The 24,568-nt window shown below is 42.8% G+C and overlaps 1 protein-coding gene and 1 long non-coding RNA gene across 2 annotated transcripts in view; one reads left to right on the top strand and one right to left on the bottom strand.

Annotated features, from left to right (window-relative positions):
• Positions 1-1,946: 1,946 nt before the first annotated feature.
• Positions 1,947-24,568, bottom strand: part of LOC112552096 — a 23,184-nt gene continuing 562 nt past the window's right edge. Inside the window, exons 2-5 of the long non-coding RNA XR_003096456.1 lie at positions 23,366-23,649; positions 21,285-21,630; positions 19,763-19,933; positions 1,947-2,101 (exon numbers count right to left, since the gene is read on the bottom strand). This is a non-coding gene — a long non-coding RNA (uncharacterized LOC112552096). The remainder of the gene's footprint in view (positions 2,102-19,762; positions 19,934-21,284; positions 21,631-23,365; positions 23,650-24,568) is intronic.
• The window catches only part of SLC7A9 (solute carrier family 7 member 9), a 27,836-nt gene continuing 11,967 nt past the window's right edge, over positions 8,700-24,568 (top strand). The window contains exons 1-5 of the mRNA XM_006016625.2: positions 8,700-8,788; positions 11,482-11,605; positions 19,792-19,939; positions 23,304-23,546; positions 24,034-24,159. Coding sequence (XP_006016687.1) covers positions 11,504-11,605; positions 19,792-19,939; positions 23,304-23,546; positions 24,034-24,159 — 619 coding nt within the window. The 5' untranslated portion in view covers positions 8,700-8,788; positions 11,482-11,503. The remainder of the gene's footprint in view (positions 8,789-11,481; positions 11,606-19,791; positions 19,940-23,303; positions 23,547-24,033; positions 24,160-24,568) is intronic.

Below are 24,568 nucleotides of genomic sequence, written 5' to 3'. Positions count from 1 at the left end.
TCCCACCTGAAGTGCGGTGCCCAGAACTGGATGCAGTACTCCAGCTGCGGCCTGACCAGTGTCGCAAAGAGGGGGAGGATCACATCCTTGGACCTGCTTGAGATGCATCTGTGGATGCATGACAAGGTATGGCTGGCCTTCCTGACCACGTCCCCACTTTGTTGGCCCATGTTCACTGTGGCAGCAATGATGACTCCAAGATCCTTTTCTGTCTCAACACTGGCAAGAAGGGAGTTCCCCAGCCTGTAGGTGTGCCACTGGTTCTTCTTCCCCAGGTGCATTACCCTGCATGCATCTGAGTTACTGCAAGCTATGTATCTAGTTAGATCTCAAGTAGCTTACTCACAAGTATCATCCAAAGCAGGTGGAGATTCCTTCTGGAGGCAAGCAGTTCATTGACCATGAGTTTAAAAAGAGAGCAAGTTTCAGATGGTCCAGCTTCTTTGAGAGTCCTCAGCATGGCTGCTGCCCTGCCTCCTGGGCAGTCCTTAACTTATAAAGAACTTATGACCTCATTTACCTGATCCAATGAAGGCCAGTAACTGTTGGCTGCCAGCCAACCAATCTGAAATGCATCACTGGTTGCTGGGTAGACTGGCAGGGGGTCTAGTCCCCTCCCAGTCATGATTAGAACAATAGGGAGCTTAAGCCCCCACCCAGGTGTGTGAGGCCAGTCACAGGCAGAAGGAGCAGGTTCCCACCTCCCTCAGGAATCTATCCAGCTCAGGTTACAACTCAGGGTTACCTGAAGCTGATGGGGCCAGGGGTGTCTACCCTCTGCAGTGGCCATGGTAACCAAATTGTCAGATTGGTCCCCTACCTGACAGCAGAGTTTGGAGAGAAACAGAGATGGCATTCTGAGACAGTTTCCATCAGTAACTTTGGGCACTCCCATAGTAATACTGTGGGAACTCCTCAACCAGCTGACAGAAGATATTGCATCCTTTTGAAATCCAGTGTCGTACACTGAATTTTGATCATGAATGTTCTGCCCAATTATATACTGATAGCAGATAGTGAAATCTTTAAAATTAGTTACGACTTTAAGGTCAAAATATTTTTAAAAGTAGCATCTAATTTTCTATTTATTATGATTGTAGACAAAAATGATAACAGATGTAAAAAGTTTAACATCCAACCACCATAATTGCAGGAATAAAATTAGAGGGCCAGCTTGAAGCTTCTCTGATATTTGTTTCTAAAACTGAAGAAGGGGAATTACATACATTTTTCAGTATATTTTGAAATAATGACCAGAAAAGATCATACACATAGAAGTAATTCCTTTGTCACATAATTATAACATGCAACAGCTTGAGAGGTTTTAAAGTTGTTCAAACAGCCATTTGCTTCTTTCTCACCACCATTTTGGAGCATGCAGAGTACAGTAACATTTCTAAAAGCAAGCACTCCTCTCTAGCCAGAAACAGCCAGGCTCCAAAGACTTCTCACATAAAAAATTAATGCCATTAGATCTGCAAAACTAAATCAAGAGTGTTAAGGGATCTTCCTCTGGGATTGCATCTTCCCAGGTAGATAGGCACAACTCTTCCATTTAGAAAACCCCAGAGCACTGTACTGATCTAATGGCCTTAGATTAATATGGAGAACATTTTTTTGAATATCAAACCAAGACCATATCTGAAAGTTACCTCACATTTAAAGAGGTGGTTATCTAGAAGTGGATGTCTTAGGTTTTTCTTTGGTTTTAATTTTTCTTTCTGCAGCAAGTTAGTTTTTGCTAATACCAATATTCTTTTATATAATTTTCAGTCTTTTCACAGGCACTCCTGCTTGGCTGCTGCTGGTCACTGTCCAGGCTGAGCCCAGCTCTACACAGGCTGGCTGGAGCAGCTCTGGAGCGCCTCTAACAACTGGAAGAGCAGGAGGAGGAAGGGAGGGAAGGGGATGGGATGTGCCTCTGAGCTGGGGGTTCTTACCACTGTGAGGGCCTAAAAAGGTCCCCGACTGCTGCTTCCATGGTGCAGTCTGCTCACCTTCATAGGGGGGCTGAGGGAAGGATGCTGGAAGTGGGGAGTACAGCCACTCCAGCAGCACGGATTGCTGCCCCAGCACCTCTCTTAAAATCCTGGATCCACTTCTGAAAAAAGATAACAGAAAAAACTCACTGCACTTGGTCAAAAATGCATTAATTCATCTAGATCAGCTGACTTGTTTTCTATTTTTAATAGAATGTGATTTTTTTGTCCCTGAAACACATAACTGATAAAAATTTACAAACTCAATGAACTAGTTTTGGTCAGTCATGAACCAAGACATTCTTACATATTCACAATATTTGTATTCACATGGATTCTTATGTATGATCTATATTTTAAGAAGGCTTGAGCGTATCACTTGCTTCAAAAGCTGTTGCCACTGAGTACAGCACCTCAGAGCTGGGTCTGTATTCATCTTTCACAACAGCAGGGAATTGCAAAGGTAATTGAAATTCATTTATTCTTAACAGCAGGAAATCTCAAAGTAATTGATTGCTGAACTCTTTGGTAATTGCGGTTTCAGGCATTTATTACAGCAATGTTTATGCTACTTCTGAGTGCTCTAATAACCTGGAATAGTCTGTTTACTCATAATGAAATAGTGCTGTAAATTGTGAATCCACTCTATACATACAATTCAGAATTCTGATTTAGTTACTAATGCATTATTAGTACCACCCATCCTTGCAAATCCTTTTTGCAGTCACAGGTTGTACAAATAGGTAAGAGCACAGAAGCAATATTTTTCTTTACAGCTTAATGAGTATGAAGCTTTCAAGGATTCCTTACATGTGTCTTCAGACAAGCTGCTAATACAGTGCACAAATCAGTGTCAAAGGGCTTGGGTGGTGCGTATTATACAGAACTGCAGAATCAAAATGGATATATAAAAGAGGCCAAGACGGATGTTTTATTTTTGCTGTGGCAGCGAGGGATAAGATGTCACAGAGATAAACCCAGTGCCATAAGTATTGGAGATTAGATTTACGGACTAAAGGAGCTCAAAGTTCTATGTGCTATGAGCAGGACTGAGTCAGACCAGAAGCCTGGGAAAACACATGTGATCCATGCTCTATCTGTACCTTAGCTCAAATTACATCTGCTTCTTTTCCAGACCCAAGTAAGGGTACCTTGAGCCTGAAAGCTTGCCTAAAACCTCTCCTAACTATGCAGTTGGTCCAATAAAATATATCATCCCCCAAAATCCATGCCTCTCATATTTCCTGGACTACCATGTCTACAACACCACTCCAACATAACCACATATAACATTTTTTTTTTTTTTTTTTTTGCAGGAAACAAAAGAAGACTGACTTTAAACAGACATCTGTGGAGCACAGTAGCAGCTGTCAGAAACGTGACATCCCCTTCTCAGCATCCAGAGTGGCATCTTAGATGGGCAGATACTACCTCCCCACTGGATTCTTCACTGAGAAATAAAATCAGATCTATAGACTGTCAGGAGACTTTTAGGTTTTAATTTACAATAGAGCTTGTGCTTACAATGGTTGGAAGAGTACATGTTTACAGTATCTGAGCTAGGAGGAAAGAGGATCTAAAATTTGCTACATGGGAGAAGGTCTATCTTTATTTTTATATTACTTCAAGTTATTTTTATTTTCATGAAGGAGTGGCCAGTAGCACAGGATTGTGTATATTTCCATACACAGGTCTGCATGTAAATCTCAACCCTGACTAGCACCACTCCTACTACTATTTCAGAGGTCTCAGATCTTACTGAATTTTCCAGTGATTTGATAATTCTAAGCATCATAAAATTCACCTTCAACTACACTTCTGTGTTAAGCTGGCCCTTGTAAGTATTCTATTATAAACTCTCTCAGCTGTCATAGGAGTTTGGCTGCAATGGTAAGGAATCAAGATATTAAAAGTATGGACCAGTATTGCAGAAAGAACAATTATTAGAAATTGTTCCAATTCTCTCCTGCATTACTAGACCACTACCTGTGAGGTGGCTTCTGCTGTGATAGCTGATTCCACTTTTTCTTCTTGTATTGGATGGCTGTCATCAGGTACTTCTGGTCGTATGTTGTTTGCTGCACAGCAGCCAGGTATGTTTCCAGATTAATATCTTTTAGTTTAGTAGCATAATTTTGTATTGTCCTGTTTAAGTTGATCCTTTTTGGAGTACGTTAGGTGAAGAGAATAGGTTCTCCGTTTCTGTGAGGTTTTCCTGCAGAGTTGTGTCACGTATATGGAATTGTGCGTGCTAGCTAGAGGGTTGCAAATGAGTCCCCTTGGGATGATGCTTTTTTTGTAGAAGCTCAGGAAGAAGGTACCACTGTGTAGTCTGGCTTTTTTTTTTTTTTTTAAGGTTACACACACTCCATTTTAAGTGGCAGCTTTCAATATCTTCCATATTTAGCATCAGAGTGACTTTGTAGCCATGGTGGTCTAGGAAATATGCAAGAAGCAAGGATTTTGTGGGTGATCTTTTACTGGTCCAACTGCATGGTTGAGACAGACAAGCTTTCAGATGTGAAATATTCTTGATCAGGTCTGAGAGAAGCAGCAGGCACAGTAAAGATTTAAAAGTGTGCTGGGCTGTGAAATTGGAAAAGACATAAAACCCCAGGAGTACAAAGACAAGCAATTACCAAGAAAAGACAGCTTGATTAGTGGAAGATCGAGACCTTTGAAAAGGGAAGAGGGTCATTATCACCTGCAGTGGAAAAAAATGTTCAGGGATTACGTAGATTATAGCATGTCATAAAGTCAATTATCAGTGTTCAGTCCTTGGTTCTTAGTGTTCAGACAGCTTAAGAATTCTTGTTCTAGGGCTCGCCTTTTGAAGGTGTTCTGTAAATTTCCCTTGAGCATGAGGACAGTGAGGTCAGAAAAGGAGTGGCTGTTCTGTGAAAAATGCATTCCTACTAGTGTTTGTGTGTCTCTCTCCTTTATATTCTTTCTGTGAGAATTTGTTCTGGTGTGCAGTTTATCTACTTTCATCCACATAGTAGTTACCACGAGAGCATTTGGTGCAGTGGATCCAATACACCACACTTTGGGAAAGGCATGTGTAGGATTCATGGATTCTGATGAGTTTATTGTGGGCAGTGTCTATTTGTTATAGCAGCAGAGATAGATACAGGTTTTGCAGCTTCTGGTAAGGCAAGGTTGCAACCTGTTTTATGTCTGTTAAACAGTGGGGAGTTTGCTTCAGATAAGCTGCTTCAGAAAGTTAGGGGGTTGTTTGAAAGCCAGGATCAGAGAAAAATGCATGGGATATGTACCTCTTCAGAGAAGAGATGCTTTAGAGTGTATATTAGTAATATGAAAAGTTGCCTTGCAGGAAGAGGTCTTAAACCTTGGTGACTTCACATCTGCAATGTCCAGAGAGGTCTGGTACAAGAGCCCCTTCCAGACTTGAGACCTATGCTATATCCTAGTTTATTCTTAACTATTTTGCCAAAAGTAGCTACACTAGCTATAACTAGGAACTAACAAAAAAGTTGCAGTTAGCAGAGATAAGGATGTTGTAGATGTTTCATCTTGTAGCCAAAGGCAGTAGAAAAGAAATGGAAAGCAGAAATAGCTTTCCCCATCCTTTACATCTTCATCTGTCAGTTACTACAGGACAGGCAGGGTGCATATGTGGACCTGCTATTCAAAAATATTCTGGTCTCACATGTGTAGCATTCATATGCATCAGAAATAGAATGCACAAAAAACAATCCTTAAACCCCAGTCCTTATAGTAACTGTCACAACCCAAGGGTGTGATTTTGTGTGTGCACGCTTCGGCACTACTAAATTATTTCCCGCCACTCAGAGCTTTCTTTGCAAGGTGCATTTCTCAGTTGCAAAGAGAAAACCCCGGTGCAAAGAAGTTCCCGCTACCCACATGCAAATTTGTGTCCCACTATTGGCCAGTTCTAAATTATTCCCACGTGGCTACCTTAAGAAGGCTATAGGGGTCTGATCAACCTCTGGCCTCTCCCCGTCACCGAGCGATCCCTCTACGAACCCCTTCCCTGCGCGCAAGTTCCACGGAGCCTAGCAAACTTCGTGTGAGTGTATCCAGAGCTCTTCTCTGAGTTGTTTTCTTCGGTTGACACGACGGGCTCGTGTTTTTAGAGCCTTCAGCCGGATTGGGCTAGAGTTCACGAGTTTAGAACTCTTGTCTGCTTTTCTTCTTTCCTGTCTGTAACTGCAACTCAAGCAAGTTTTCCTGCCTGCACCGCGACCATCTACGGTGTAAGTAAAATAATCTTTAATCAACCGCTACGCGTCCGTGCCTAATTCTAGTCCGCCGGCCTGCATTCCCCGACCCGCATGCCTGGGCTGCTGGCTACAGCCCACCGTGCGCCCCCGAGGGCCTCAGACCGCTCCTGGCCCGCACAGTAACTTCTTAAAGCAAGCTCTTGTTCTTAAACGACAAGAAAATCATCACTCAAAGAAAGGAGAAAGTGCGAACAACACATCATTCCTGTTAAAATTACGTAGTCGGTGATAAGAAAAGGACATAAAGTTCCTTTTCGAAATGCTTATCGTTCAAGGCCCAACTAAAATCTGTGGGTTGGAACAGTTGTTACAATGATAGAATGTTGTCACTGATCAAAAGTAACGGACTCCCGTGTTGCCCCCTGCAGTGTGCGAGCAGCTGAAGGAGCTCACCAAACAGTACGAGAAGTTGGAGAACGACCTCAAGGCCCTGCAGAGCGTCGGGCAGGTGCGGCAGACAGGCTGCCCCAGGGCTTTCTTGGACGGGTCTTTTCTTGGGCTGCCTGTGCTGGGGGTGACGTCAGGATCAATAGCAATATTGCCCTATTGCACTATCAATGCACTATTACCAAGCAGTAAATACCAACCCTAGCAAATATTAACTTTTTATTACCAGTTATTAATAGCAATGTTATATAAACAGTAACTGTCTCTACTAATTTATTACTACTAAAAAATTACTCTGTATAATCATGCTGAGCATACTTCTAAATTTCAAAATCTGCAGCCAACTTCTGTTCAGACTGGATTATACTCATCTTAGAGCTTCTGCTTTAGAAGGTCCTTGGAATATGAGCTCCTTGATCACATCTGTTCATGAGGATGAGACAGAAGTACTCTTTCTACAACAGCTAGGGAATTTCACATTAGACATTACTACACCATTGCCATCTTGCTCATGGACAGCATGTTACCAGAATCCTCTCTCTTCCATTATTTGGGTGCTTCAGCCTTAATTGACAAAGACAAGAACTACTCGTCAAATTGCAATTAATTTAATGAGCTCAGAGCATCTTAAAAAAATGAACGGCCAAGAACAACCCTGGAAGGCAGGTTAATATTATAGCTGTTTTATATATGAGGAAACAGAACCGTTAAACTCGATCAGCAAGTCAGTGGTTAAGGTAGATGGCCACTGATCAGCAACAGACCATAGACACTGAACATACATCCAGGATGACTCAAGCTGTCTGTCTCGATCCAAACCTGAAACAATGTATACTAGATGTCTTCCACAGTTAAGTTTTAATATTTTATTGTGTGGCACCAAAAGAGAAATAAGACTGAGGCCAGGTCTGGGACTGGAGCTGCCACTGCTGTTGCTGGGCCGGGGCCAGCACTGCTGTCTCGCCAGCACCAGGGCCTTCAGGTACTTCATGGTCTGAGCTAGAGCCAGACTTACTGCATCGTGGACGCTGTGGTGGACACTGTGGGGAGGAGAGGTGAGTGGCAGGGGAGGCAGGTGGGGAGGGGTCAGAGGACAAGGGGCACAGGTCAGGCTGCCTGCCTGTCCATATGCCACTGCTTTCCCTGCTGCAGTAGTGGTGGGGACAAATTTAAGATAACCTCCAATTGTGAGATTGTACAGGACAAATTTATAATTTTCCATGTATAGAATCTCATGATCAGGAGGTCTCCTTAAATTTGAAGTCATCTTGAATATTGAGTTGTCCAGATAATAGCGTGCAGAAACTCCTCTTACTAAGCAATTCTTAAATATATTTTTAAACCTAAGGAGATTTCTAGGTGTCTTCATAAGTATAGCGTTAAGGTTGAGAGACCATTTCCCCAAAGAACTCTAGAATGATTTGTAGCCAATTTAGTTTGTAGGTGTTAGAAAGTCAGGATGTTCCAAGTTAAAAATGTCTTGAAAAGGTACCTTTTAATTTCATGTTAATGGATGAAGGCAACTGAAATCATGGTTTTCTTTGTCTTTTTCATGTTGGAAACGACTATTGACTATTATACTTTTTCTGAAATACCCTCTAGATCAGGGTCAAATTCATACTCCCTTATCTTTTAAAGATAAAATAAACGTTTGCTATGGGATGTTAGCATCTGGAAATGCTTTTCAGGTTACTAAACTGATGGTCATAATAATAAAAATGCTCATTTCCAAGGTACTTTTCCTTTATATTTGTTTATGAATTAGAAAGACCTTAACACATTTACAACCATAACAAATTCTTAATTTCATGGGGTCTCAGGTCACTCTCACTGCATAATAAGACACTCCGATGCTGGCCAAACATTAATAGAAACAGTTTATTCATATAAATGGATAAATCCAAAAACATTTTTACAGATAAACTAAATGGGCTGTTGGTTTACCTTGGATTCGTATCTCAAAGCTTCTTGGCTACAAATGTGTTTAATAATTACCTTTTATAACCTCTGTACTTAAGCTTCTTCCTCTTTGAATAATCAGGATTGAAACAGACATTCCCAGCTGACTAACTTTTGATAAATCTAACTGGAGAGGTGAAGAAACACACCAGTCCAAAAGCTGTGTGGCCAGATTTATGACATACAAATAGAAATAAGGTAAGTGCAAAAGCAATGTTAAAATATAATGCTTTAAATTAATATTTAAATAAAACTTTTAAAGTAAAACGTTAGGCAGAGAATTGTAATAAAATTCAAGCCTTGTGGTCCTCATACATTTAAGTCTGAATCTTTATTTGGAACCATGATGAATATTTTGAAGTTTAAAAAAAATAAGTTTATAGCTAAGGATGTATATTAAGATTGTCACTATTGCTAATATTTAGCTTTTTTTTTTTTAATTAAGATGAACTGTTTAGATTTGCACCCTCATCTTTTGAGGATTACTGATCTGAAATTTTTAATGCTGGAATACCTTTGAGGATTTAAAGCACCATCCATTCAATTTGTATTAGTAATAACCAGCTAAATTGACATAACAGGTTGGCCACTGAAATGAAACAACAAGCAACCAATCTATTAATTTATAATACACAAAACTGTGATTCTTTCAAAATTCTGTTCTAAGAAATTCAGAGCCAAGGTCAGAGGGAAATTTTGTGTGAGGATTGTTAAAGAGCATCAAGTGTAAGCTTCAACTTGCTTCACCACTTGATAATATACGAATTAGATGTTCTGGAAAATAAAACAGCACTATTTCAAATAAAGTTAATGAGAGGATTAAGTTTACTGGTCTTCGTTCCAGGTCAGGAGAGCATCAATTACTTAAGTGGGTCTTTAGAATCTTAGTAGTAACTTTTAACTTATATTATTAGTAACTGTCAATTTTATTTTAGGAAATAATATATGATGCAATTTACAAAATCATATTTAAATAAAACTAAGAAATTATTTAAGCAAGAATATTGGCAGGGTTTAACACAAGTAAATTATCTAATGGAGATTTTTTATGCAAATGAAAACTATACTTGGAAAATATAAAACCAGGATCCTAAAGTCAACTCTTATTTCTGAATGGCTGCATTTGGCAAGACAGTTTTATACATGGTTAACTGTTTTTAAGTAAAATATATATGAAAGCCAGAATTTTATACTCAGGTTAAGACCGGCCTTTGTTTTTCAGTTAACTAAGAAGAATCTTTATGTGGTTTTTGCTAAGGATTGTTTAGTATTTAAATGAAAGTTTAGCAGAGTTCCTGATAACTTCAGAATAATACTTAAATCTTATATAGCACATCACACATTCATAGTAGGCCTGTGCAAAGCAGCTAGTATTCACTTCGGATTTGGCCAATTTTGGGGACAGTGATTCGATCCGGTGATTCAAATCACCATCCCGAATTGATTTGGGCAAATCTAATTCAGAGATTCGGCTGCTGCCGAATCAGCCGAATCACATAGGCCCCATCCCCACCTGCCCCAGCTCCCGGCTCTCTAAAAAAGCCTGCACTCACCAGCTGCTTCCAGGCAGGGGGGTGATCCCTGTTGTCCCCTGCTGTGTGGGGACTCTGCCATGAGCCCCCTGCCCTCCCCGCTCTCCCAGACCTGGCTATGGCTGTCCTGCCCACCCCAGCTCCAGCCTTTAAAAAAACCCTCAAACAAACAGAAAAAAGCCATGACTCACTGGCTCCTGCCTGTCAGGGGAGCAATCCCCGCTGCCCCACACCATGTGGGGGGCTCTTCCACAAGCCCCCAGAAGCCCTGAGGCCACTGCAGGAGCCAGCAAGTTGGGGGGAGGGTTCTTAAAGGGCCAGAAGCTGGGGTGGATGGGGCAGCAATGGGAGGGTTGGGGGAGCGGGCAGGGGATGGGGCCTGGCAGGGGCTCCCCCATGGTCACCTCCCCCCGACCCCCTACTTACCAGCTTGGAGTCCGGGTCCAGCTCCCTGCTGCAGTGGGCAGGGACTGCCCAACTCACTGAAAGATTCAGAGAACTTCGAATTGATTCAGACCTTTTAATTGGTCCCCTGATTCGATTTAGATTTGGAGATTCGGCCACTGAATCAGACCGAATCTCCTCCGAATTGAAATCGGCACCTGAAGCTTTGCACAGCCCTAATTCATAGTATAATGCAAATGTTCCCAAATTATCCTTATTAAAATTTGAAAATCATTTTACAATAAAGACAAATAATTACATTAGCATTCAAAGCCCCATTATGACCCACCATGATTCTTGAATAAATAGTAAATACAGTAAAAGTTCTGTTATCTGGCATCTCACAAGCTGGCATGCTCTGCTAACTGGCATGCCGGCTTGTAAGATAAAGTGAAACTGGAAGTGCCCACCATGGCACTTCTGGTTTCTCTGAGCCACCATGGCTCGGGGCAAAGCAGCCTGCATTGCCGAGCCCCCACAGCTTGGGGTCATAACAGGCTGTGCGGGGCTATACAGGACCCACCTCCATGTACTGCGGGGCCCAGTACTGCCATGGCAGGAGGGGCAGCAATGCCACGGGAGGGGTGGAGGGACGCCCCAGAAGCAGCGTGAGAAGCAGCAGCCAGGGCCGCTCAATTAACTGGCATATTTTGTTATCCAGCATCTCCCATTCCTGGGGGATGCCGAATAACAGAGCTTTTACTGTAACTGAAAAGGAGGTGTACAAATGTATGCGCCTTTACACACTACTCAGCTACCCTTCTGAAACTCTTTAGTGATGAGAGGACATTACTCTTTATTGTTATGACAAGTTAATTGAATATTTGTGCAACATTTTATTCACATTTTAGGATTCATCTGATTGCATATAAAAGGAAAAAAAGGAAGTTAACCTCTGTTTTCATATCTTGAAAGATTCCAACATTAGATCAACCAAATGGATGAAGAAAATTTAAGGAAACGAACAGGAGAAGCTAATGGAGGAGATGAACTATCACTTCAGAAGAGTAAACCCAAAACTACAAATCTACAGCAAGAGGCAAGAAAAATTTTACACTAAATACCTTAATAGTATTGCACTTCTGCTATGTTTAACATTGCTATAGAACAGTGGCACTCAACCTCTTGCCCCCAGAGCTGCTTCATGCAGCCTGTAGGGCTCCCCACAGGACTAGAAATTTGGTAGCAAGGGAGCACTAGCTCCCAGAACCATGGCAATTAACAGATTTCCAGATCTGAGATCATAGGCGCCAACTTTTATTTTTGCTGGGGGGGGCGCCTAAGTTGATGCCCTCAGCATCCAGGCAGCACAGCTGGAGCACAGCTGAGAAGAGCCCATAGGGGAGCAAGGGTAGATGCAGGCAGCCTGCTGCAGGCTTGGGGCTCCCTGCCCTCCCCGCAGGAGCTCCATACCGGCCATGCCATCATGGCAAAGCACCCCCTGCCTGCCTGGCAGCAGTGGGGGGCAATATTCTGCATCCCCAACCCTGCTGCTGCCAGGTGGGCAGGGGGTATCTCGCCATGGCAGCACGGTGCTCTGGGGGGAGAACAGGAGGGCAGGGAGCTCCAAGGGCAGAACAGACAGTTGTATCTACCCCTGCCATGTACATAAATCTAGAAGGCACATGACCCCTTATGCCCCCCCTTCCAGGGAGTGTGTGTAGTAGCAGGAAGCCACCCTTCCCCCTGGGCCCTCAAGGAGCCACCTGTGGCTGTATCTAATTCCCCACCTCAGGACACATACACTACCCTGGCTGGGCAGCACCCCCAGGTCCAGTCCCTTCTCCACTCCCTCCCTCGCTGTGGGGTCCTCAATTTGCCCCTCTCTGTAAGCTTGCCTGCAGGCAGCTGGGGGAGCTGCTTTCTACCACTACCTGGAGATGTACTCCTGGCCACATGCATGTGTGTGCATGCACACATACACGTGGCACCCCCTACATCCCGCTCCCCGCAGGCTGTTGCAGGCTGTAACTCTGCCAGCCTGAAGGAAACCGACCATTTTGTGCAGTTTTCCATGGCGAACAGAAAACCCAGATCCCTGCACAATACTGGGAATCTGGGACAAATGCTGTCCTGAAGTCATGTAACCTGGGACCAGGACCTGATGTTCCCATTTCAGGATTGTCTTGCCCAACTAGCGATGGGTGGTCATCCTACCCTCTTCTCAAGCAGGGCCACGGCCCTTGGGCCCCCATGTACTCAGTGCCTATGGTTTGGATGACAAGCCCCTGCATGCTAGATCATGCCAGTGCATGCAGATAGGTTGCAGCCAGATCACACCTGCAAACTGAGCCTATGCTAAGTAAGGACTAAGGACAAACCACGCATGCAGGATCTATGGAGCTGGAAAGTATTTCATGGAGAGATTGTGTCAGATTTCTATGTCAGACAGTGCTAATCAAGTAACAACTTAAAATTTATTGAGTTGTACACAACTAGGAATGCTGGATAAAATTTCAACAGCATTTGAGTCCCATGGGCTAAGTATAGACAATTGAAAAGCCAGAGGCTGAATCGATTCAATCTTGCAGGTTAGTCTAAACTGCGTAGAGTGAACCAGGAAGCAGGTAAACAGAAATTCACATCCAATTCCAGAAATACAGCCACACGCCTGCAGTGGCTCAGACCAGTTGTGGGGCACAAGAGCATGCCTCCCAGCCACTGCCAAAAGGAAGGGATGAGAGAAGCCCTCCAAGACTCGAGCAGAGGACATGTGACCAGGCCCAGCATGCTGAGGCCAGGGGAAGGGGGTGGGGGGCTTTAAACCCCCTCCCTGGCTTGCATGAGACCCCAGACCAGGTCCGTCTGGAGGGGGAGGGAAGGGGAAAGACTGCCCCTGCCAGGCTTATCTCCCAAACCCTCCCGGTCCAGGCCACCATGCTAACAGGTGTATGGTAGGTTTAAACCCCATTCCTGGCCCACGGGGGACCCTAGTCAGGATCTGCCTGGTAGGGAGGGGTGGGGCAGTCCCTGCCAGGGTTTTGCCCCTCCCCCCCACTTGAGCAGAGGGGGGCATGGCCATACCCCAGCCCAGGGCTCGCACAGAGGTGGGGACGGAGGTGGTTTAAGCTCCTCTTCCCACTCTTCTGCCTCAGCGTACCAGCCTAGCTTGCATCTGCCCATGCCCCCAAACCCTCCACTGGAGGAGGGAATAGGGGAAAAGCCAGTTAGGGGATGCTTCGCGCCTGCCAGGCAGACCCTGTCTGGGATCCCTTGGAGGTGGGGAGGGGGTTTAACACCTCCCCAGTGTGCTGGTCTGGCCATGCTCGCCACTCCCCGCCCCTCTGCTCGAACGGTGAGCAGGGGAAATGCCAGGTAGAGTCTGCTTCACCATTGCCAAGCAGACCCTGGCTGGGTTCCCTTGTGGGGAAAGGGGAGAGGAGTTTAAATTCCCTCCCCTGCCTCCACCTCAGTGCGCCAGCCTAGCCAGCATCTGTCCATACCCCCTTCCTCTCTGCTTAAGCAGGAAGCAGGGGAAAAGCCAGGTAGGGTTTACTTCATCCCTACCAGGCAGACCCCAGCTGGGGTCCTTTGCAGATGGGGGAAGGGGTTTAAACCCCTCTCCTTCCCCTCCACCTCAGCCTGTTGGCCTGGTCGGTGCCTGGCTATGCCCCCCACCCCTCCACTCAAGCATGGAGCAGAAGAGAAGACTGAGCGGCTGCTCCGTCCCCACCGGGCAGACCCTGGCTAGGGTTTAGAGCCAGGTTTCCCACTCCTCCCCTTCTCAGTCAGCCAGAGCAGTGATAGTGTTTGGCTAGGGAGTAGAGGGGTAGGGCCAACTCTATTCCACTGGAACAGTCAGCACTTCCCAGGGCTGCAAAGCATCCTGGGATGCTGGGGGACTGTGATTTAACTTGAACTGTGAAGGGGTCTGGGACAGAAGTTCCATAAACTGGTTTGACCTAAATCAGTTAAGTTTGATACTACATCTAGTCAGGTTATCTTAAACTGGTTTCAGCCATTTTGAAAGTAGTTTAAAGTTCACTGAACTTCTGTTCTATTACAGGTTCAACCCGGTTTCTGATCATTTAAACTGAGTTATGTATCATTTCTATCCCTAACCTTAACGAGCCCAAGACCCACTGAAAATCACACTCCTCTCACTGGGGCTTAGATGCTTAATTTAAATTGTATTTGTTACCGTATTAACTAGATAATAGTATCCAGTTGTCCTACACTAAAAAACAACAAAAAATTCAAACTGTTGCTACTAGCACATCTCTAATCTTTGCAGTTCATTATAAAGCTCATATTTTCAGTGCAGCTTTATCTCTATTCATAATTTCTTAGACATAGGACTCTTTCCAGTGCTTTTTAGACTCAAGGCACCACTGATTAGACTCTAAGAGCTGGCATTTTCTGAGGGGGATATCTTGGTTTTCACTGTTTCTTAACTATGGAAAAAAAATAGAGTACTTTTTGTGTTGCAAAAAACTCAGAAAGACGACAACTGGTCAGAATATTTTTGACATGACAGACTCCTATCTGAAAACTGTGGTTTTATCTTATGAATCCTGTGCAATTGTTTACACACTTAACAGTGATAATATTGTGTGTATGGCACTGCACATCACCCTTAAAAAGATCTTGGACCTTTGTACATGCCACAAAATTGGCCTTTAAAGTGGCTTAAATGCCCTTTTGCAGCACTTTAATGGTGTTGCTGTTCACACGCTCGACAGCATATTCCACTTTAATGGCGTTGCTGTTTGCATGCTTGGCAGCATATTCCACTTTACATTACTTTGGTATGTAACAAGATAAAGCATCTCCAAGGTGTTTTAATTTGCTACCTAATGAAGTGCAACAGTGCACAGGACATTGGAAGCTGATGTGCTTGGGGCTTGGTGGACCCAGCGGCAGCCTGCGCAGGGAAGCTCCATTGAAGGAAAAAAACAAAAAAGCCGTGAGCCTGACCTTTTTTTTCTCCTCCCTGGAGCCTGCTTGCCTGAGCTGTGCAGGGGCATGGTGCTTCCCTCCACAGCTGCGGCACCCCCGGGTCAGGTACCAGTGGGTGTATGCCATCTGGGGGGCCCCCCACGCAGCTCAGGAACCACTCGGCCTGCTTACAACTCGCCACCCCCTGCTGCCGAAGAGGCAGGTAAAGATCAGGCCCCCACCCTTGTGTACGTGCCACAGGGGTTTAGCTTGGTTTAATTCTCCCTAAATTGAAGCGGTGTTTTTAAAAACCCACTGTTTCAATTTAGGGAGAACTAAACCAAACTAACACCCCCCTCCCCCTCCCATGGCATGTACAAGCATCCCATGTGGCACCCCGATTAAGAATCACTGCTCTTGAGCTCTGAGAGGAAAATATAAATACCTGCTCCTGCTTAAATAACCTCTGAAGTGGTCTTTTTAAGCCCCATAAAATCTATCAGGAGTAGAGGGAGATGTTTGCAATTTAGGTCTAGTTGTTTGAGGAGAAATATATATAGGAGAAACTAATAATATGGAGCCAACGCAAGTTCTAGTGTCTCGGACGGCCGAAGCTGACTCGAGATGATTCAAGTATTACTCGGTCGTTTGGGCGGGCTGGTGAATGGAGAGGCAGACACAGCTTATTGGTTGCAAAAACTTTACTTACGCCACTTGTAGCCGCGACGCAGGTGGTCCAGTCGCTTGAACAACTATGTGAGTTGCTCCAGCTGGCAAGGTTCAGGCCAGCTAATCTGTCCACAAATTAAGCCGGCGGGGAAAGGGTACGTCGAGGGTTGCGCTCGGCAACGGGGAGAAGAATCGATAGGTGATCAGTCTATCGATCAGCTCAGCAGCAAGTCAGATCTCTTTAGAGGCACTCTGCAGCGTGCTCAAAGTTCTCCGACTTGGGCAGAAGTCGCATGAAATTTTAAATGGCTAGCAAGCCAATTACTACCCACCACGTAGGAATAATTTAGAACTGGCCAATAGCGGGAACTCTCTTGCACTGAGGTTTTTCTGTTGCAACAAAAACCTTTGCTGTGCAAGAGGCTCTCATGTGGCGGGAAAATTCCATCGTGCCGAGGCACCAAAATCACTGGGTTGTGACACTAGAAGCCTACAATTTTGGTTAATCAAGATTACATTCAATCAATCTATACTTGCCCCTCAGACCTTTGCATTTCTTGTAGTAAAAAAGATCACGTCATACCAGAAGGAAGATTCACAACTAGTAAGTATGTACACTTAACATGAAAGGGAAGAAAAAGCACCCACAAGAACAAGTAAACCAGGCAAGTCACCCAAGAGATGAAGCTTCTGAAACTCAGAAAACCTTCAACAATCCACAAGGAAAGAGTAACTTAGTCTTGAACAGGAACATGACACAGCATCTCCTCTTTGCTTTTGAAGACAGCATCACCTTCTTCTGACCCTCTGAGGAAAGAAAACTTAACCTGGAGCTTAAAGAAACCTTTCAAATGGTTCAGAGACAAAAACTCTACAATAATCATGTATTAATTTAAAATCCAATGTTATTCTGGATCTAAGTATTATCAGCTGCACTTCAGGTAACGGGCTGAGGTGGCATGGATGCTAAGGCACACAGGTTAACGTAAGCCCAGAGGTTACAAGTTTGAGGGCAGAAGCACTCAGAGCATGGCCCTGTCAGATTTCAACAAAATCTGTGAATTCTGCTGAATATACCTTGTCACAAGGGCATAAAAAGGAAGGACCTTAGGTAGTTGATTAGTTACAATTAAAGAAAAAGCAACAAATGGTAGCCCTTCAGTTATTCCTTACTGCATTCATTTTGAGCTAAAGGTCAAAAAGACATTTACAGAAATCTGATTTCCACCACAGAATACCAAGACAGGTGGAAGACCACAAAATAACACTTTTTTTCCTTTCAGTCTCTTATTTTAAGGCTTTTTACGTCAGTGTGTGAATAACTTCAGTTCCTGCTGTCTACTCACTAGGGTAGTCCATACTTTGCAGCTTCAGGCCTTTTAACTTTTAATAAGATTGGTACCAACAAACCTGCATTTGGTTTGGCATGGGAGAAAGATGTTTCTCCTTAAAACAGCTGGAAAAGCTAAGAAATAGTTTTTCAAAATACGAATGCAGTGCTTCAGAGACTAGGAATCTTCATTTTAACCTTACTATGAAGTTAAGCATTTCCACATCTGGAAAGCTGCACCATATCACAAAGAACATGGCATTCTACTTGCACACTTTTTGCAATGCAAAAGACTTCAGTGTGTATTTGGAAACTGCTAATACAATGCCTAAACATGCTTATAGTTGATACGTAGTAAGTTTTACATGGTAAATAAGCGTGGATTTGCTCTTTCAGAGCTAAAAATATGTACTTGTTCTGTTCTTCTGTTACCAGAAGACATAATTGCAGTTAGTAAGGGCAAAGGTGAATGTGAGGCATGCCCATAAACTGCAAATTATGCAGTTAATAGATCCAACTTCTGACATTTGCAACCAATATGCAAAGCATATTGTAATGATTGCCCTGCAGTTAATTATAGATGATGAGTTGTTAGAATTAATCTTGAAATACTGAATACTTGAAAAAAAGCAAACAGCACCAGTGATGTATCTGGGTTAATGTTCGGATCATGTCACAGGGTCTCACTCATAGCTTTTTCCTGCAGACAACAGTACCAAAACAGCAAGCACTAATGTGATCATCTTCCCACTCGCACCCATTCACTTTGCCTTATGCCAACAGGAGGCAAAAAGTCTTTTGATTCTGAACATCAGGTAACAGGCATGCGAGAAGAGTATATTAGAACTGCATGCTCCTTAACTATCCACCAAACCTTGTTTACTCAACCAAAATCCAACCTCATAAAAATCTTCCATTTAATACCATCTTCAAGATACAAACACCCAATTATGACAGGATATATTCTTCAACCTACAAATAATCCTTTACAGAACATGCCGTTTATATTCTGAGGGGTAGAACAGATATTAATTTTGCTCAACATAGTGATACTAAAGCTCTGAGGACTGTCCTACAATAGTTGTATGCTTCCACTAAATGCAATAGGTATGTGAAACAGCCACAAGATGGACATTCAGTTATAACTGGCTTCAGAACTGAGATGAGTGCAGACAGTTCACACCTTCCAAAACTCCATCCAAAATAACAAGATTGCACGAATTGCACTTGGAAGGTTTTACTTACAGTCATACAGACTGCCTTTTTATAAAGAAAAAAATCTTGTATTTTATACTATCTAGAAAAGTTCATTGGAAAGAAGTTGGTTTTGTGCTCCGTGCAAGTGCTGACCCGGTCTAGCAAAACGTTGAAACACCATGTTTGTATCTGGAAACCCCTATGTGCTTACTCAGAAGAGTTTAGCACTGAAAGGAGGAAACAGCATTAAGAACAAAAGCCTAACATCAAAAGCCTACTTGTTTCCTTGTCATTAAAAAGTGGTAACACAGGAAAAAAGCAAGTGATTAGAGGATACCTAGGTATTTCAAATATGTACCCAAATTTACAGGAAAACTGCAAAGTCTGGTAAATTGTCAGAGAACTGTAAAAACATTTTTGGATAGGGGGCTATACTGACATCTCTTCTAATGAGAATCTAACATCTCTCTCTCTCTTCTAATCAAAACCTTAAATAACTTGTAGGAATTTTAACTCTGGAGGTTTCTAAATTAATATTAAACTAATATTTAATTATGCTCACCACCTGAGCATGGCATTTTCTCCTTCATCAGGGCCTATTTTACTTGTAAGCAACACTAGCAACTCTATGCATGTGATTTGTGTTTTGCATCAAAAACCAGGCATAACATATATTTAGTTTAAAATAAAATGTGTATCAAAGTACAGAAGCAATTTGAGCATTTTGAAACATAAACCTGATGCATAAACTCCAAACTATCTTTACATTAGCTTACACTAGCTAACCTGTTGGCACTGGGATTTGCCAACAAGTTGTGTGGTCTATCATTTATTGCCTTTCATAATTTCATTTCATTTTAGTGTTTAGAGTTAGTTGCTCCTGAGCATGTTCATGCAAGATTAAATAAATTGTGTTTCTAGAAAATTCAGCCATTATTTTATGTAAATAGGTTTTAAAAACAAAAAAATATATAACATTGAGTTGTAGGAATATCAATAAAGTAGTCCGTAGAAGCTGCAATGTAGAATGACCAAACTATTGCCAAAAGGAACTTCTCTCCCTTGGTCTCATTTTCCTGTATAAGATATTGTGATAAATTGAGTTAATATTAAAAAAGTTACCTTATTGGAATGTCTCCTTTCATTTCAAGGTGGGTCTGATCAGTGGAATCTGTATGATCGTTGGTACAATTATTGGCTCAGGAATCTTCATTTCTCCTAAATCAGTACTTGCCAATGTTGCAGCTGTGGGGCCTTGTTTAATCATCTGGGCAGCATGTGGAATTCTTGCTACTTTAGGTAAGGAAAAAAAGGAATAAGATCCCTGTATTTCCAGTTTCTTGATTATTTTCATTGCACAGATCAGATTATACAACTCAGCTCAAAATAAATTGCATGCCAACCACAGTAGTAAGTGCTTGGGCAAAAGCTTATAACCCAGGAAGCAGCCTGAAGAAAGCTAAATACTAAGAACGGTTTAAGGCATCAATTAAGGTATCACAGTTGTCTTAAAAAAAGTCTCTAATTTTGTGCAAACCATCCAGTGAGTGTACAAACAACACTGGAAAATACTAGGGGTGCGTGAAATGGGCTGTGTTCAATTCGGATTCAGTGCAGATCAGGGGTCAATGATTCGATTAGTTGATTCAGATCACTGTCGATTTGATTCGCCCGAATCTGAAGATTCAACGCCAATTTGGAAATCAATCAATCAATCAGCAATTCAGCCATAGACAGAGCTTTAAATGTTTTTTCTACATAACTTGAGGTACCAGGCATGGCTCATCAACACTGAGATAGTTGGATGGATGGAAGCATGCAGGGGCGGGCCTCCTCTGCATGCTTCGCAGCAGACTGGAAGTGGACTGGAAGTACTTCCAGTCCACTTCTGGTTCCGCCACTGAGCACATGGAGGGCCCCCCATGCCCCCTTGGCTTGGTGACCACCCACGGGGAGTCCCTGGGTACCCCCTCAGACCCAAAAAGCACCAGTCACCGAGCCGGGGGGGGGGGAGGGGGGTTGGAGGGGTTCCCCACACACTCAGTGACAGACCTGGAATTGGACCGGAAGTGCTTCTGGTCCACTTCCGCATCTGCCACTGAGCGCACTGGGTACCCCCCTGCACTTCCGTGGGACACCCCATCTGCCCCAGCATCTCAGCATTCACAAGCCACCTGGTACCTTGAGGTATGTAGAAAAAACAATTAAAGCTGTGTTTATGTCCAAATCATCGAATCTCTCCAAATCGACTTGGAGGGTTCCAATTCGATTCAGAGAGATTAAAAGATCTCCTCATTCGATTCAGATATTTGGCTGCCGAATCTCCACTGAATCGAATCAACGACTAAAGCTTCGCATGGCCCTAAAAAATACCTGTCCCTGTTGAAATTAGTGGCAAAATAATTTATGAAATTCAGTGGCATTAAGAGGCTCAACTAATTACACATTGTTCTTGTACAAAGTAATGCCAGATGCAAAATCAGAAGGCAGATTTTTGAAGTCTTATATTTAAACTAAAGCAGGGTAGGAATTATATATAGTCTCCTAGGTTGGCTTCTTAGTAGAAATGATGTAACTGAATATCATACCAGCAACCAACCAATAAGTTTATAAATTCCAATGACATCTGAAAGCAAGACCTTACCATGCACTTTACTCTGATTAGTCCAATTAATGCTAATTTTTCCGTCAGTTTGCCACAGGTAGTGGTGGTGCAGGTCCCACTGGAGGTCGTGGATGCAGATAGCATAGCCAGGTTCAAAAAGGAACTAGACAAATTAATGGACAATAGATCTATTAATGGGTACTAAGCAGAATAGGCTGAGATGTTTCTGGCATCTCTAAACCAATGAATAGGAGATAAATTATTCTAGAGATATCCAGTTCAGTATAACATCCATTTCTGTCACTGTTGGAGACAGGGGAGTGGGCTAGATGGATCATTGGTTTGACCCAGCATGGCACTTCTTGTGTTTCTAGTTTCCAAATTCCTAAACAAAAAGGATACATTTTTCTTTAGGTTAGAATTCCTGATTATATTTTCTACCTTTCGGTCTTAAAAAATACAAACAAAAAACACCAAAAACTATTTTAGCCAAATATATCTATATAGTGGTGTCTAAAAAAGAAACATCAGTTGAACACAATGTTTTATTGATATACAGTATTCACAATTTTAAAGCCATTTGTGGGCATAGACGATGCATCAGAGAGGTTTGGGGGGTCAGGAGCTGCCTCCACAGCCCAGCAGGCAGGACTGGGTGTGGGAGGGAGTGCCCAAGGTGAGGTGCCTCCTGCCTGCCCAGCAACAGCTAGGAGAGGCACAACTCTGCGCCACTGAAAGCCCTGCACCAGCCACTGCACCATAGCTGCCAAGGTAAGTGTCACAGCAGCATAGAATTGTGCCCCCTTGCTGCTGCTGCTGCTGGGCGGGCAGGGGACACTCCTCACCTTGGCAGCCATGGTGGCAAGGCATTCCCAGTAGCAGCACCAGACCTCTATGCCCTGCTCTGGGGCCTGTTTGCTAGGCCGTGGAGGCAGCTCCTGTCTGGTGCCATTCCAGCCACATGCCCCGCTGTGGATGCAGAAATCTGGGGGGGCATATGCCCCGCTATGCCTCATGCCACGTCACCTATGCCCCCCCAGCATCACCTATGTCCCCCTTCCCCCTGAAACACCTATGCCCTCCCCCACCATAGACATACTTGAAGGGAGCTGCTCTCTACCACGCTGTCTGGCTGCACTAGTGGCCACGTGCACATGTGCGCATGCACATTCATGTTTGGCCCCCTGCTTCTGACTGTCCTCCCCCCACAGCGCTTTACAGACTCAAACTCTGCCAGCCTGCAAGGGGGAACCCATGGTTTCCCAGGTTTTTCTCTTTTAAAGGAGAAAATCCACATTTTTCCATGGGAAATGGAAACCCAGATGCTTGTTCATAAATTAATGATGTACCATGGTTTCTTGCATACAGTGCACCCTGGAATAAAATGCACAACATGTTTCTGAAAGGCAGAACACAGATTGTTCTTTATAGTAAGTGGCCAAGTAGTAACAGCTAGGGAACGGAGCCTGCTCATTATTTTATTCCGTGTGCATTGCTAAGGATTTTAGATTTAATTCTAAGCAGCAGAAACAGCTTTTATTGTATTTTCTCAAATATAATGCAAACTCCAAATTCCAGCAGCTGTCTTTTGGGGGAAAGGGCGTGCGTTTAAGCAAACAAAGACAGTAATAAATGAGCAAAATTTTATATTTTGACTGTTTACAGAGAAGCTCTATGATGCAAAGAGGTAACACACTTTTATCTGGTCTTTTAATCAACTATAGAAATAGTAAAGCTAATAAGACATATTTATAAACACTTTGCACAAATATTTTCAAATTAGACACCTATGCCTGTAAGATGTAGCCAGTAACTTGTTGATTTTCAGTATTTTTTTCCAGCTTATGGAACAGTTCCTCAGAAGCAAGTTAAAATTTTGGTCATTGCTTACTAGTAATGTTACATAAATTTAATAAGATACTGAACTTTCACAGGTAATTCCTTAAAACGATATTAAGTATAAAAATTGATAGGGAGTGAATGCAAACTGATCATAAGATTTAAAATCTATCAACCCAAACCACTTAACTATAAACTGCATTTCTTCTTGTTGTTCAGGTGCACTGTGTTTCGCGGAGCTTGGCACAACAATTACAAAATCAGGGGGAGAATACCCTTACCTTATGGAGGCTTTTGGTCCAATTCCAGCATATTTGTTTTCCTGGACAAGTTTACTGGTCATAAAACCCAGTTCGTTTGCTATCATTTGTCTTAGCTTTGCGGAATATGCTTCAGCTCCTTTTTATCCAGGTTGTGATCCACCTGTAGTTGTCATCAAGTGTCTTGCAGCCTCTGCCATTGGTAAGACTCCTAACCATTTTTGGAGAGGACTGAGACATGAAATTGTTTAACAATTGATGAATGACTTTTTCCCCTCCAAGGAAAGTGAAGAGAAACTTCAGCTCTGGAAATATAAAATCATAGTGTGCATAATTATTGAAAAGTGTATTACTGGAAGCAATTTTGCACTTGAAAAAGTGGGGCCTGATAGCCCAGTGGAAGGGGGTATTTTCTGGATTTCATTTCCCTGATAGTAGTAGTAAAGAGAGTAGATTTAAATGTAATAGAATATGATTAGTTTTATAAGTTCTAAAATTAAGTTGATCTCATTTAGTACTTAAATAATTTTCAGTAAAGAGCTCAGGTAAATAATACTCAGATCTGAGGGTATGACTACAATATATACAAGTTAATATGGCTAATGCTTTATATGCAAATTACAATTGTGAATTATAAATTTGGAGTATTTAAAACAGAAGACTATAAAAATCTTTTTCCCCCCCCCTAGTGGTTATTACAGCTGTGAATTCACTGAGTGTGAAGTTGGGAAGCTACGTCCAGAATTTTTTCACTGCTGCTAAAATGATCATTGTTTTAATTATTATTGTAAGTGGGATCGTTCTCCTTGCACAAGGTAATTAAGTTTTGTGGTTTTAATTTTGCAAATACTAATAGGGATTACTTTTGTTTCTGCTATGATCAGCTATTAATAATTCACTACAAGAAATTAAGCAAACCAATGAGTATATTGTCCTAATTTATTACAGTTCTAGTACAGCGATTCTCTCAGGGTGCTGCAAGATCCTTTTCAGCATGCAGTGTGGTGCCAGGCAACTGTTAGGCATACAAACACCTGCTTGTGATTCACAAGTTAAACCTAGAAATATCAAATAATCCACAGCATCAAAAACATTCATCCCTGTTGTGGTGTTTTTGAGTTCTTTGCAACAGAATTGCTCTGTTATTTTTTCATAGGCTAGAAATGATTGAAAGCTAATTGTCTGGGGGTGCCTTAAGTTTCAAAAGGTTGAGAATCTCTGTTC

Source organism: Alligator sinensis, unplaced genomic scaffold, assembly GCF_000455745.1.
Source record: "Alligator sinensis unplaced genomic scaffold, ASM45574v1 scaffold170_1, whole genome shotgun sequence".
Lineage (NCBI taxonomy): Eukaryota > Metazoa > Chordata > Crocodylia > Alligatoridae > Alligator > Alligator sinensis.
This window is presented reverse-complemented; position numbering and strand designations above follow the sequence as displayed.